The sequence below is a fragment of the Myxine glutinosa genome, chromosome 13 (assembly GCF_964187855.1).
Source record: "Myxine glutinosa chromosome 13, kmMyxGlut1.1, whole genome shotgun sequence".
NCBI classification, from domain to species: domain Eukaryota; kingdom Metazoa; phylum Chordata; class Myxini; order Myxiniformes; family Myxinidae; genus Myxine; species Myxine glutinosa.
In genome coordinates this window covers 17,202,545-17,218,362 of record NC_136273.1, presented here as the reverse complement: position 1 = coordinate 17,218,362, position 15,818 = coordinate 17,202,545, and the positions used below count along the sequence as shown (strand labels likewise).

General features: G+C 42.3%; 1 protein-coding gene across 1 annotated transcript in view; it reads right to left on the bottom strand.

Annotated features, from left to right (window-relative positions):
- The window catches only part of LOC137438314 (uncharacterized), a 195,799-nt gene that overhangs the window by 16,305 nt on the left and 163,676 nt on the right, over positions 1-15,818 (bottom strand). The window contains exons 13-15 of the mRNA XM_078766986.1: positions 13,603-14,150; positions 10,733-10,891; positions 10,607-10,648 (exon numbers count right to left, since the gene is read on the bottom strand). Of these exons, the coding sequence (XP_078623112.1) occupies positions 10,645-10,648; positions 10,733-10,891; positions 13,603-14,150 (711 nt within the window). The 3' untranslated portion in view covers positions 10,607-10,644. The remainder of the gene's footprint in view (positions 1-10,606; positions 10,649-10,732; positions 10,892-13,602; positions 14,151-15,818) is intronic.

Here is a 15,818-nt window from a genome sequence, read left to right as displayed (position 1 = left end):
CCCTTCCTACACACAGCACAGGGCCACTTCCCAGTTCTTTCCACCTCACCACATGCTTTACCACTTGCCATCACCTTCGTCTTTCCGATATTCACCTTCAGACCTTTTGTCTCCATCCATTCCTTCCACGTGTTCATCTTTTCTTCAGTCCATCCATACTTTCCGCAATCAACACCAGATCATCTGCATACAACAACTCCCACGGTAAACCCTCCTTTACGTTCTGAGCCAGTACCTCCATCACAGCTACAAATAGTAGTGGACTTAGTACCGACCCTTGATGCACTCCCACCTTCACCTCAAACTCACCACTGTTCCCGTCCTTCGTCCTTACAGCTGTGCGCGCTCTTTTGTACATGTGTGATAATGTGTGATAATGGTAGATTTATCCAAAAAGGGAAATACTATTACCAAGGATTATTATTCTGATGAACTGCACCAACCTCTGGTGGCTACTGTTGCTAACTGTGGGTGTGAACGTCTACAGGTGTGCCATACCACACTACTCACCATACCTCACCTTGTACGACTTCGATTTGTTCCCTCACCTGAATAAGCCTGGTGTTGGCTTAATGGTAAAGGTGGCTGGCTTGGGATATTAAGGTCCTGAGTTTGAGCCTCTGTCATGCTGCTGAATTAATACCAGGTGGGTTGATCCAGCCTGTCATCCTTCCAAGGTTGGCAAAACGAGCACGCGGTGACTGGTTAAAGAGAGGCATTGCATCAGTGGCAGCTGTGCCCCCACAAAATGATGAATGAGAACGACAATACTGTGATTGCAGCTAAGAAGACTTCCTAGAGGTGTGCGACTAGGAGTTCCACAGAATAGGCATAGCTGATGGATGGATGAAGTGAATTAGCAGGAAAGGAGATTATGTTAAGTAAAAAAGTGAAATAAAAGAGATTGTATAGTATTATCCTTGTTAGGCCACAAACAAACATACTACCTCTCAAATTAATACACAAATGGACAAATCAACATGTTATTTGAGTCTTGAACTGAGGACCCCAGTACCAGAATGACCCAAAGATCTCTAATAGCTTTCACACCCTCTAAGTTTTACTATTTTTTGAAGCATGCATTACATTATGATTGCAGGATTACAAATACACTCAATCAAATTTGGTGTGCATGGAAATTTTCTTACCTCCACCACCGAAAGGGGGACAGAGGTTGTGTGTTCACTCCTGTTTGTTTCTCTGTAAGCAAGATATGTCAAAAATATATGGACAGATTGAGATGAAATTTGATGGAGAGGTTGGATGTGTGACAAGGATGGATTGATTCGATTTGGGTGAAGATCCAGACACGAGATATTTTTTAGTGATTCTTTACCATTGAGAGATTGGGCTAAAACGATATATAGCATGATATTTCAGGACGAGTTGTGACAAAACTTGGCGGAGGAGTTGGGTGGGTGACAAGAACAAGCAGATTCGATTTTGGTTAAGATCACAGATGCCGATCCGGCCTATCAGTGGGATACAAGAAGTAAACTGTTCAGCTTGGTGGAGGTAAGAGTTCTACCGAGTGGCATTCTAGTTTTGTACATTTTTTGTTCGTTTGTTTATTTTGTTCCAAAGTAGGAAATCAAAATGTTGATTTGCTTTGGTTTTGACGTGTAGCGTTTCCATGAATGTTGTTATGTGGAAGGGGGCGTGGGGATCCATAGCAACAATGTGGTAAGATAGCAATGACTGCGTATCGGGTAGGCCAGCATGGACTGCGTGTATTGGGTAGGTCAGCTTTACACTTGTAACAGGGACCTGTCAGAGTTGTTAGTTGTATTGTAAAACCCACACCGAGGAGGTAATCGAGTTCAAGCTACATCTCCTCCGAGGGAGTTTGTGGAATCTGACAGGGGTTTCGGTATTTGGTTAGGCCAATGTCATGTCTAGCCCCACGGAGATGGATTTTTCATTTTCGCCCCAAGGTCAAGGTCACAAGGTCACGAAATTTAGAAAAGTCTATTTTTGATGGTTTTATTACATTGTTCGCTTCCTGATAGGGTGAAATGTCGTACATGATCTTATATTATCACATACATCATGAAAGACAAGTTTTCCAACAAATTTCAGAATCTTCGACCTTTGACCTTTGAAGGTCACAAAGGTCAAATTTTCAAAGTTGTCGGAATGGAACCAAATTTTCGGTATTGTGTATCTAACTAACCTCATAACTGATTATACATTATTTTCTATCTCATTTCAAGGTTAGTAACCTTCGTTTTGACATTTCAAGGTCACAAAGGTCACATTTTCAAAGTTGTCGGAATCGAACCGAATTTTCGGTATTGTGTAGCTAACTAGTCTCATAACAGATAATACATTCCTATTTATATATTTCAATGTCGGTTTTGACCTTTGTCATTGAATACTGCTCGCTCGTGAACCATCTTCGTCTCCTGACTTGTATTTGATTATGATTATTATTCACTTATCACAAGTTTGACACCATATTACAATTTGTCTATTGTGCAGCCAATCAAAAGCGGGACATGTGATTTAGACACAATCAGTGACCATTTTTGATTTGTTTTGTTACAGAACCAATAAGCATGTCAGATACAGCAACAAATAAAGCTTGTACAGTTTTTGCTGCAGAGAAATATCAGTGATGAACACAATAGTACCTTTCTAATAACGTTATTTAGCAAAACTTAATCAGAGTACTGTGACAATAACAAATGTTTATTTGAACTTATTACAGGATTATATCTGCAAAACTATCACAGGATAGCTTCGCAGATAGTACACGGACTTTAGTGTTTTTATGCTTTGATGATAAACATCAACAGGTGATTTGGTTTTTGCTTTGATTTTCAATCCTGACAAATCTCACACACTCACTCTCTCCCCGAAAAGGGTAGTCTGTCAAACCCTCCTATCTACTTTCTTAACAATCCTCTTGAGGGAGTTCAGTCATTCAAACTGCTGGGTCTCAACATCAGCCATTATATTTATTGGGCAAACTACAATTCAAACTTGTCCTCCAAAGCCACCACCAACTGGGATATCCTCCGTCGCACAGTCCTTCCATGGCATACCTGAACTATCCAATGGCAAGGCCTTCGTCCGCAGCTTGATGGAGTACTGTTCTCCAATCTGGGCTGGTTCCCCTGACTCTCACCTCGCTGAGCTTGACCTCATGGAAAGCAAGGCCTTCAAGATCACCGAAGCTGAGTCTATGGGCCTATCACTTTCTCATCGCAGACAGGTTCGTGGTCCTCTGTCTTCTCCCTATCACTTTCTCATCGCAGACAGGTCCGTGGTCCTTTGTCTTCTACCTTTATGGTCTTGCTCCTTCTGCTCTTTATGTGCTTTGTCCCTCCCTTCTACTCCCCCAGTTTTCCGCACGGCAGATGTGGTCCATCAACCACCAACCCTCTTCTGATGAAACTCACAAAATCCAGGATCACTGCTCATCTTCCACTTATTTGGTCCTCTTTTTTTTTTCCCCCACCTGTGGAATCAACTTCCACATACTCTTCAATCTCATCCTTTCCTCAAGGTCTTCAACATAGCTGTTCCACACCATCTCAGATCGTCCTCAATCCAAAACCATTATCTTTTCTACCTCCCCCACCTCCTAAACCCCTGTGCATACTCCACCCCACAACCTTCCAAATTTCACGACTTTCCTTCCTGCAAGTTTCCTTCTGTGTCCATCTTGTCCACCCCATGTGTCTTCCCCCACCCCCATTCTTCCACACGTCCCTTATTTGGCTATGCCTTCCTCTATTTTATCCTTCAACCCTTCTGTTGGTATTCTCTACTTTCCCATTTATTTCTACTTTACCTTTCGCTCTGTTCTATGTTCTAGCTCTTTCATAAGCCTTTGTATGCTCCATTTGGCTTATGGGGGTGCAGAGGCTCTCTAACGCTGTATGGTTCTGCAGGGAGAAATAATAACTGCTCTTTGAAGAAACCTGGCTCCCGTCCTCTGGTTATTGTGGAAAGAAAGGGAGTTAAAATAGACAAGAAGATAGAGGAAAAATACATAACACCCACCAACATAAAAGGGTGTTAGAACTGTAAAACCCTCAACATTGTTGAGGGCACAACAGCGAAGTGTAAACTACAACCCTCATTTCCAGTCACATTTGGTACATAGTTGGGCTGACAGGATTAGGTCCGCACACTCGCCTATAAACTGTCAAGCCTGGATTTGAATCCCGACCAAGCTATAAACTGTCGTCCCGTTGTTTCACAGGCAGGTTGATTCATCAATGTGTGTGCCGGCCCTCGGATAGACATTATATGGGCATCATGTCTTCCAGCATTCGTTGGTGGACGTTAAAGATCTCACTGTGTCCTTTGCAAAGAGTATAGCGGGGCAGATATGTGAAACAATTGTTCAGATTGTGGTAAAAGCACCAAATTTCGTACAGTTCATCTTGAATACATAATAATCGATTTCAGATATAGTGCCAAGAAAAAAATCCCCCTGGTGGCCATATTTGGCCAAAATCCAAGATGGCCACCAGCCGAGCCGTGAATTTCTATTAAACCCGATATTTTCTTTAATATTCAAGCTACAGACATGAATAAAACATCATTTTGTATGTTTTCAGACACAAGGAATCCAATTACAGCATTAATTCTTTCATAAAATACATTTATTTCAACATAAAGGGCTTTTTTGTGCCAAATTATCTGAAATCGGTGAAAAATTTGACCGATTTTAAGCAATGTGATGTGATATATCACAACATGGGTGTATTATACTCATAATATAAATTCTAAGTATTTTTTACTTGCAATAATATATGTAATGCATGAAGGTGTAATTGTACACATCATTTATAATATGGTCATTTAGTAACCGAATCGCTCTATTGTTCCACCTGCCAACAGTTTAGCACAACAATACATCGCTACCATTAAATTATGCACATAGTACACTGATGCATGTGAAATGAGATTTAAAAATGAACAATATTAAAACATTTCACATTAAATGAAAAGTAAAATTACTTTACATGGAATTACCACATGGTTGAGTTTTAAAATAAATGCATTGTCATCATGGTAACATATTATGTACAAGCAGAAGCAAACATAAATAAAAATGTAAACAAATATCGCAATGCAATATATTGGGAAGTAAGAACACAAAATCATTAAGCAACTACTTCTGACTGCAGTTGGGTGTGGTTGACATTCCACATTATAACAGATTATTAAGCACCTTGATATGATATGACATTGTTGTTGATCTGGAGAAAGCATTCGATCGGGTTCCACGCAAAGTATTGACATGGGCATTGAGGAAGTTAGGAGTGGAGGAATGGTTGATCAGAGTAGTGATGGCAATGTACAAAAGAGCGCGCACAGCTGTAAGGACGAAGGACGGGAACAGTGGTGAGTTTGAGGTGAAGGTGGGAGTGCATCAGGGGTCGGTACTAAGTCCACTACTATTTGTAGCTGTGATGGAGGTGCTGGCTCAGAACGTAAAGCGAGGGTTTACCGTGGGAGTTGTTGTATGCAGATGATCTGGTGTTGATTGCGGAAAGTATGGATGGACTGAAGGAAAAGATGAACACGTGGAAGGAATGTATGGAGACAAAAGGTCTGAAGGTGAATATCGGAAAGACGAAGGTGATGGCAAGTGGTAAAGCATGTGGTGAGGTGGAAAGAACTGGGAAGTGGCCCTGTGCTGTGTGTAGGAAGGGTGCCGGACTGAACTCCATTCAGTGTACAATGTGCGCTGAGTGGGTTCATCAAAAATGTAGTGGTCTGAGAGGGTCATTAACCAGTGTGGCAGCTACATTCAAATGTAAGGTGTGCACAGAGGGAGCTGCAGATGGAGGAAATGTTGAGTTGGATCTTGGAGACGGCGTGAAGCTGGAAGGTGTGAAAACATTTTGCTACCTCGGAGACATGCTGAATGGAGAAGGTGGATCAGACTCGGCAACGGTTGCTCGAGTGAGATGTGCATGGAAGAAGTTTCGGGAATTGAGTGGCGTGCTGATGATGAGGGGAGTGTCGTTGAAGCTGAAGGGAAAGGTGTATGCTGCATGTATGAGAAGTGTTATGATTTATGGGAGCGAGACATGGGCAATGAACGTAGAGCAGCAACGAAGGTTGGAAAGGGTGGAAATGCGAATGGTTCGACGGATGTGCGGAGTATCGTTGAGAGAGAGGAAGACAAATGATGAATTGCGAAAGATGATGGGAATAGAGCCTGTGATTGATGCTGTGAAGAGGAACAGGTTGAGATGGTTTGGTCATGTGTTGAGGAAGGATGAAAGTGACTGGTTGAGAAGAGTGATGGAAATGAATGTAGAAGGAAGTAGAAGACGGGGAAGACCGAGAAAGACTTGGCTTAAGATGGTGGAAGAAGAAATGCGGGCAAGGGGGTTAACAAGGAGAGATGCAGAAAATAGGGCAAAATTGAGAAGATTGTCATGGCGACCGCAAGGCTAACCCCCGCTCTAGCAGGGAAAATGGCCTTTTAAAATGCATGTTGTTGTTGTTGTTGTATATGATATACCAGTATACCAGTAGCCACTATAGCTGACTGCTGGCAAGAACGATACCGTAAAACTGATATACAAATCAGACTAGAATTAAAACACAATTACCCACATTGGCAGATCTTGAAATAAACAATAAATTGACCAGTTCATGTTGTATATAGACATGATAGACAACAAATACATTAACTATATACACCCATGTCAACTGAATGACAATACTACTGAAACATGATGATGTCTACTACTAATACTGCAGTAGGCTACATTCTTGATTCGACTAGCGAATGAAAACGCCATATCATTACATCATTTACAAACAACAGTCAGTTGCCTTCATTGTGGTCGGAATCACCCCTGCATTGACAGAGTGTTGTGCATTTAAGATTTGCTTTGACACACTTGCATTGTCCCCTGCAACCTTTCACACAATGACACTTTATCAGCTCAACATCCATTGTTGAGATGCATGCAATGGATGTTGAGATTTTACAACATCCATTGCATGACGGATTATGGCGACAGACTTGGAATCGTCTGAGAACAACGGTAACAGTGATGTAATTGTGACATCAAAGTTTCTTGGACTTTCCAGTGTGTTTGCATGGAACGCACCCCACGATATTGGCTCATCTGTGCTCTGAAGCTCTTTGGTGATAAGGTCTTGGGTATTGTTCAGCCATTTAGTTTCACAGTCAATAGCAGATTTCACAAGTTCTTTGTCACATGTTAGTGGACCATTCTGCAATGGAACAATGGGATCCTTCTTGATCAGTGTAACTGGTGTCAAAGTTGTGTACGAGTCCGGAAGTGGCGGTATCTGTGTTTTTGAAGACGTTGGTTGCAGAATGGCGGGTTCACGTACAATACCATCAGACGCTGTTGCTCGGTTTTGAAACAGGGATATTCCTGTACCATGAAAGGCCTCGCATGCTGTAGTTGAGCTGGGGTTGTGGTCGATATTGTCCACTGCAGCAGTTGTAAATAGATTTTTACGCAGGACAAGTGGACACACAACCCCATCAGTTTGATATTGCTCAGACGCTGAGATGGCAAGTTCTGTCGATATGCCAAGAACCCTGTCATATGAAACTGACAAGCCGAGATGAAACAGTATATCCACCAGTTCACGTTTACGCGTATGTCCATGGATCATCAGGCCAATATAAACAGGCAGTGGGGTCTCTCTGGCCTTACAGTGATGCGAATTGGTGGACTCCTGGCGCCTTCTCACATGACTGTTGTATTGCAACAGCTGAGCGAGACTCAGAGTTGCTTGTCTCACTGTGTCTGATGCCTTGTTCTTTATATTGGGTTCATCCATTAGCATACCAAGTAGTGCTACCAACGACTTTGGTACAGCATCTTCCTGGCATCCTTTTTCAAAGTAGCCATCAAAGTGTGATGTGTGCTTCTTCAGCATGTCTCGGCGAATAATCTGTGCTGCCTTTGCTATGCAAATAGCTTCATCATCGAAGTCATCCAAACATGCATCTTTCAGAGCAAGTCCTACATCCTCTTCGAATGTCAGAAGGATGTCGCGACCTTGCCTGTACGCGTGAAGACCTGATACATGGGCAAGGAGTCTCTCTTTCAGACGTGTAGAGTTTATACGGCCCGATATGTCCACCCCTAGCTCTCGTAAGCGATCCGTATACAGCTGCAGGAGATTACTCAATTTGAATATTGGAGCCACGGTCTTGTCAGCTAAACGTATATCTTCGATATAGCCAATTACCTCGACCAAAGCTATACCGTGAGCCTGTCCATCTGGGCTCTGGTTTTGTTCTTCCTCTACTTTCCTGTTGCTTGCATTGTACAGTTTCACCAGACATGCTGAATGGTATTTCGCTTCCTGTGCCACTAGGTCACCCGCACTAAGTTTGGCAATTAGCTTTTGATCCTGTAGCTTGAAAGCACAGTGATTGACACGTTGTGTAAGTTTTGACGTCATTGCTTCGTGCAGCGGACTACTTTCTGTTCCCATTATGTCACAGAAGAAACATGTATCACTACTTTGATCTTCACTAGCTTGTCGACGCATATAAGGACCATCTCCTTTCTGACTGGTGCATGGTTCCACCGGTTGTAGTCTTGTCAGCCTCCTAGCAGAGTACTTCAAGCGGCAGGAGTGATGCCATTTGGCACTATGTTTGGACAACGTATTTGCAATGCCATCGCCCTCATCAAGCTGTGATATATTTATAGCCACCGCTAGCTTGCCCAAGTCATGAAAACATTTCAAATTGTCAGCCAATGTGTCATAACCAGCTCCCACATCTGTTCGTTTTGATAGTGCAGGACACTGAAGTGGTGCAGTCGAACGTTCTTGACATAGCACACATATTGTCCAATCAATAGGTCCTGGTGTGTTTCGAGGTGAGGACAGCTTCTCATGTTCAATGAGCTTACACTTTTTCCGTGTCGACATTGTGGGAGCTCCGAAGGTTCAGACTTAACACCTGGATGGCATCGTTGGCGCCATACATGTAGACCTGACAGAAAAGAGAAAAGAATTGTTTCTGAATACAGTTAATAGTCATATTAGAAAGTAAGCATTCACCTTTCCGACTGTTGTCATCGTGAATATTCCAAATTGTAATCCGGTCAATTGTTCGTCGATTGTTGACAATTTCGACATAAACATGCCCTTTATGCTGAAATATATGCATGTTATGAAAGAATTAATGCTGTAATTGGATTCCTTGTGTCTGAAAACATACAAAATGATGTTTTATTCATGTCTGTAGCTTGAATATTAAAGAAAATATCGGGTTTAATAGAAATTCACGGCTCGGCTGGTGGCCATCTTGGATTTTGGCCAAATATGGCCACCAGGGGGATTTTTTTCTTGGCACTATATCTGAAATCGATTATTATGTATTCAAGATGAACTGTACGAAATTTGGTGCTTTTACCACAATCTGAACAATTGTACTGATATTTGGCACTTAGCTGCCCCGCTAGTAGGCGAGTTATCGCCGGCACCATGAACAAACTAGATGGTATTCATAGAATACTTACTCTGCGCAGTCAACTTGGTGTGAGCCAACTATTCTGTTTTTGAACGTTTCTTTTTTTTTTGATCCAATGTGGCTGCCAGACCACGTGAGTGATGACATCATAAATTTATATTCTCTAGTATAATTGTTGCATAGATCATGTTCAATAAATTTCAAACTGATCAGACTAAGCGTTGTCCCTGTCGAATTGTGACATCATAATTATGGCACCAGTGACGTCATCATTAACAACACCTTTTCCCCATATGGAGTTATTTACAATGAGCCACGTTTCAATTTTTTTTCCATAGAGCAGTTTTGGAGATATAGAGGTGCAACGTTTTTCAGTTTTTCCAAGAGGGTGCCTGTAACACATGACCTATGACGTCATGGTTATCATTAAAATATTCTAAAGGAGGAGGTGCTCCTTTGGTGAAAATTTCGTGTCCATCAGACCAACAGTTGTTCATTTAAAAAAATATAATGATCGGATGTATGTGTTGTATTTGTCGAATTATGACGTCATAACGAAGGCACCGATGACATCATCATTAACACATCTTATTCTCCATGGGGAGTAGTTGACAATGAGCCAGGTCTCCATTTTTTCCATGGAGTGGTTTCAGAGATATAGAGGTGCGAAGTTTTTCCAAGATGGCGCCTGCACCACGTGACCTATAACGTCATAGTAATTATTAAAATATTCTACAGGAGGAGGCACTCCTATGGTGAAAATTTCCTGTCAATCGGACCAACGGTTGCCGAGAAAAGGAATTTTTAAAATGCAGACATGGCACACGGCACACCTACGCACCTGAATGCTTAACCCCGCTTTTCGCTTCGCGAGCGCAGGGTAACAAGAAAGTAAAAGAAAAGGAGAAAATTTAAGAAAAGATACATCAACTAGTTTATCAGTAAAAAAAAAAAACCATTGTAATCGGAAAGGTAAAGAAGAACAATGAATTATTGAGGAAAAGAGATATGATGAAAAGAAAACAAGCGCAATGATTTAAAAAGAAGGAGCACCGCAGGTAGGCCAGGAAGAAGTAGTGTCCTGAACAGGAAATGTGAATAAATGAATGAATAACAAACGAATGAAAAAAATTAGTGAGTGGGTTACCTCACCAGCTGTTTAGCTTCATGGCTCAGCCTGCGCTCCAGTTTCATCTGCCGGATGTGAATGAGTGAATGAATAAACGAATGAGTGAATTAACGAATGAGTAAAAAATGGGTGACAATGACTGCTTTTACCTGGTCAGGTGCTCTCCTGATCTCACCCTGCCCTCAAGGCTCATCTGCTGAAGTCGTGAGCTCAGCTCGCTGATCACACTCGCCTTCGCATCTTGAGATCCAGAACCCCGAGCCCCCTCCAGTGTCGGTAAAGAACTGGATGAATCCCATAGCCGAGACCTGTGAGTGGGCATGGGTCGGGAACCGCAACGTCATATTTTTCGAGTGTTTAAAGCTCATGGAGGAGCTATAAGTCAAATCAAACGCACATGCAGACAAATACATCAGACAACACTGCAAAAAACAACAACAACAACAACAGATCAGACAACATTTGATTTCAGCCAAAGACCACCACTTGGGGGAAGTGACATAACTTCCCAGAGTACTCTAAGTACCAATGATGTCATCTTTAGGATAATGCGTTTGTCTCTTGTAGAAGTACACTCTACACTCAGCAGGGCAAATAAAGAGGAATTCCTGCTACCCATGGATGCCAACCTATGGGGTTTGTCCGTTCTCTATCCTTGAAATGTTAAACATCAAGAATGGAAGCAGCATGTATCATTTTAGAAGTTTTTGGTGCGACTCGGCTGGAGCTCGAACCACTGACCTCCCAGATTCAGAGCGGACGCTCTCTAACCATTACACCACCGAATCCGCTTGCTTTACTCCCTTTAATAATTTCCCCTAGTTACCTGATATCAAGCATTCGCTTTACGTATTTATAACATAACTAGCAGATATAAATTTGGAATCCTTTTATTCTTGCGCTGGTTGAAAGAGCTCAAAAATGGGATGTTATATTTCTTAACAGCAAATAACTCTGCGTGTGCCCCCTTTCAGTGAGGAACGCGACGTCACTTCCGTGAATGTGAGGTCACTTCCTCCTTTACAGAGAAATAAATACACAGGGCTTTCATGTACTGTATGTAGATAGATATAGATGAGCTTCCTCCAAAATGTCAAATGTTGAAAGAACAAGTTGATAAAGTACCTGCTTTGGAATAGGAAAGAGGAAGTAAAAGAGAAGGAGACAAAATATAGAATGAGGGTGAAATGAAATATATAAAATAAATATAGAAAGAAAGAAAATATGAAATATCTATATAGAAAATACAGAAATGGAAATACAAGGATATATCAATAAAAAGAGAAAATAATGAACAGAGCAATAAATTATCCTCGGTAATTCTTGTGTTTTGATTGCCTAAGCAATTATGAAGAAACTATGACAGGATAGAATCTAGAGAGACAGACAGAGACAGACAGACAGACAGACAGACAGAGAGAGAGAAAATGATAACATGGAGGAAAGAGAAACGAGGGTACAATTAAAATACAAGTAAATGAATGATCATTTTAAGGCCTTTTTTCCCCGCTGGAGCGGGGGTTAGACTTGCGGGCCCCATGACAACTAAAATAAAAAATACAAGTAAAGAGAAAATAAATTGTACTGGAAAGAGAGAAGGGAAAGTGGGAGGGTGAGACTTCAGTAACAATACAAAGCAAAAGTGATATAGAGGTATACAGTGACATCACATCAAAGCCATTTAGAGTGACATCTTGTGCTCGCATGAGAAAGGGAGAGAGAGGGAGAGAGGGAGAGAGGGAGAGAGCTAAACTTAAAATTACCAAAAATAAGATTGAGACTTTTTTTTTTTTTGTATACTGAGTCGAGGCTCGTGAAAGCTAACATTTACTTCACAAACAAATCAACCAGACAAACAAAATATACAAAAAGAGGGAGCGGAAAACAAGATGGGGAGAGAAGGGGAAGCACACAAACACAACATTTGAGAGCAGGGAGATGTGTGGGAGGGAGAGGGCTTGGGGGGAGGACGCGTGGGAAGGGGGGGGGGGGGGGGCGGTGGTGGGAGAAGTATAAAACACAAGGACTTCCAGGACAAGTTGGTATTTCAAAAAAGTGGAATTGGGGTGAAATTAGCAGAGGTAGAAAAGATCAAGGTTTTGGATGGGGGAGGATAAGAGATGGTGGTGAACAGCTGTTTTAAAGACTTGGAGGGTGGAGTGGGATTGAAGGGAGTGAGGGAGTTTGTTCCAGAGGCGGGAGAAAAGAGGAATGACATCTCTTTCATCAACGAGTAAGAGTTGGAATTGGGAGCAGAGAAATTAGGTTGGTACAAAGCATAATATGGAGGAAGAAAACATTTAAAAAAGCAAAACATGAAATTGAGAAGAATAAGAACAAAAGGACAGAATAAAGAAACCAAAAACTTAACAAACTAGGACAGCACTAGGTCTTTACCTCCACCAGGCTGAACGGTTTACGTTTTGTATCCCACCGATATGGATATGGATCTGGACCTGAACCTGAACCAAAATCGAATCGGTTGGTTTTTGTCACCTAACCAACTCATCCACCTTGTTTAGTCCAAATGCGTCCACAACCTTTTGAAATATCGTGCTATGTATTGTTTTTGGTCCCATCTCTCAATGGTGAAGGATCGAATTAATAAAAATTATCGTATCCGGATCTTCGCCAAAATCGAATCATTTCTTCCTTGTCACACACCCGATCACTCCACCACGTTTCATCCGAACCCGTCCATAATCTTTTGATATATTTTGCTATGTATCGTTTTTGGCCTTCTCTCTCAATGGTGAAGAATCACTTAAAAAAATTATAGTAGCCAAATCTGGATCTAACCCTAACACACAGCCTGTGCACCAAATTTCGTCTGAATCTGTCCACAACTGTTTGAGATATCCTGTTCACAGACAGACAAACAGACAGGGGTGAAAACATAACCTTTGCCCACCTTTGGGGGCAGAGCTAATAAATGAGAAAAGAGGAAAAAAGGGATATTAATAATAAAAAACAGAGTGGTTGCACAAAAGTGATAATAAGAATAATATTTAAAAATAACCTTTGTAGAAGGGGCTTTGGACGAAGTGGGAGTGGGGGCGGTGGAGGTAACGGGGGTAGAAGAGGCTCACGGGGCCCAAGATGGGGGGGTTCACTGAAAGTCACAACTGCTGTCCTCGAAGCTGGTGCTGTCGAGCCTATAGGCCGCAACTTCGGTTTGGGTGGTACTGGAGGCTTTTCAGGGACAGCCATGGAGGTCAGTTGAGGAGAACTTGGATATGACTCCAGTCGATGGTCCAAAATGCCTCCCGACTCAAGGCTGGGACTAGAAAGTGAAGAACGTGGGACACTGCGCCCCAAGTCTATGACACTTCGTAATTCTGACTCCTCGAGCCCAGAGTCAAGGGAACCTCCCCGTGGGGGGAAAAATCCTGGTCCAGTTGGCTGAGTTTGGGCACTTCCCACTGCCATGATCGCACTGCTCAAGCAGGAAAAGCCATTTGCAAACTCGAGTGGAGGAGGAATTGGGTCAGAAAAAGTCGAAAAGGCTGGAGTGGAACCAGTTTGTGGAGAAGGTGGAGGAGAAAGAGTGTGCATTTCAATGCTCAGCTGTGGAGAATGGGAGGAAGAGGAAGATTATATTTTTAGTGAATCACAGGTGTTGATGTTTGAATAGGAATCCAAAACAGCTAAAATCAGAGGCAATTCTCCTTTTCTATGTAGCTTAAAAATTGTTTTGAAAATCTAGGTTCATGGGTGAATGAAGTGAGAAGGGAAAAAGGCAACAGTTGGACAATAGGACAACATGTGGGTGCAGCAACAAGGAGATGAACGAACAGGAGTATGAAAGAGATGAAGGGAGGAAACACATCAACATGCGAGTATATACTTAGATAGTAGAGGAAGGTGAATGAGCATAAAATAGATCACTGATAGGAATGGAGAATGACATAACATTGTGGTGCACTGCAAACTCGATACTGCCAACACTGCCAACTCAAAGCATGCGTCACGTATTCTTGTGAGTGATTGTAGAGTTTCCTGATGTCATTGAAATGTGCCAGACTTTTCATTCTTCATTTTGCTTTAAGCAGCAGCCATGGAAGATTGTGCAGTGTATATCTAATATATATATGTGTGTGTGTGTATATATATATATACTGTATATTCAGTCGTGGCCAAAAATATTGACACCCTTGCACTTTTTTCAAATAATGCACCATTTCTTCCAGAAAATTGTTGAAATTAAAAAATATTTTGGTATCCACATCTGTATTTCTTTGGTTTGCAGTGGAACAAAACAAAAAACCTGAAAAAATTACAAAATCTTACCTTATTCCACACAGAAATCCTAAAATGGCCCGGACAATATTATTGGCACCTTTTAGATTTAGAAGTTGTTAGAAATAATTAGATTTCAAGGAGGTGATTCTCCTTTACTCTGAAATTTAACTCACCTGTGGTGAGATGCAGGTGCCTGCAATATAAAAATCACTCATTCAACCAGTTTGAATAGAGAAAAGGAGTCATTCTGCTGTTTTGTGTATGTGTGAACCGCAATGAGCATGGAGAAAAGAAAAAAAACGAGAGAATTGTCTGAGGAGGTCAGACACAAGATTGTAGCCAAGTGTTACGTGGTCCTCCCGGTAACTACCTGGTCTTGGTGACCCCCGGACCGTGGGAGGGACCCCGCCAGAAAGATATCTGGTTTATACGCTTTCGTAACGCAATCAATATGAATTCCGGTCAAGAAGAAACCCCACACCAAGGATCCGGAATAATCAATAATATATTCACTGAGCAATCACAACCATCAACAATGCACAATCAATATTACAACCATGTGAACTCATCTACACAAACTCTAAGATGGCCATCTTATACTAATACATTCCTCACGTGAGCCCCACTCCTGACTCCCTCCGTGGTCAATGTCTCTCCTCTCCGCACACGGGCGGTTGAACGAGCCCCGGGCGGACGTGCTCTAAACGTGCCGTCTCGGACTGGGGCCGCGGCTGCAGCGCACCTCCTTGCCAAGCCACGGGGCAAACCCAGCGCGGCGTCCAACGTGCGCGAGGCCCCAAGTGCGATCCTTACGCGTCCTTGTAGATGGGCAAAAACCCAGCGCGGCTTCTGACGCGAGCGAGGCCCCACGTGCGGACCCGTACGCGTCTTTGTAGACGGGGCAAACTGTCCCGGACGCTTGGTTTCGTGCACGAACTCACGGTGACTGGACGTGTCAAAAGGTATTTACCGCCCAGGTAACTCCTCTCGCCA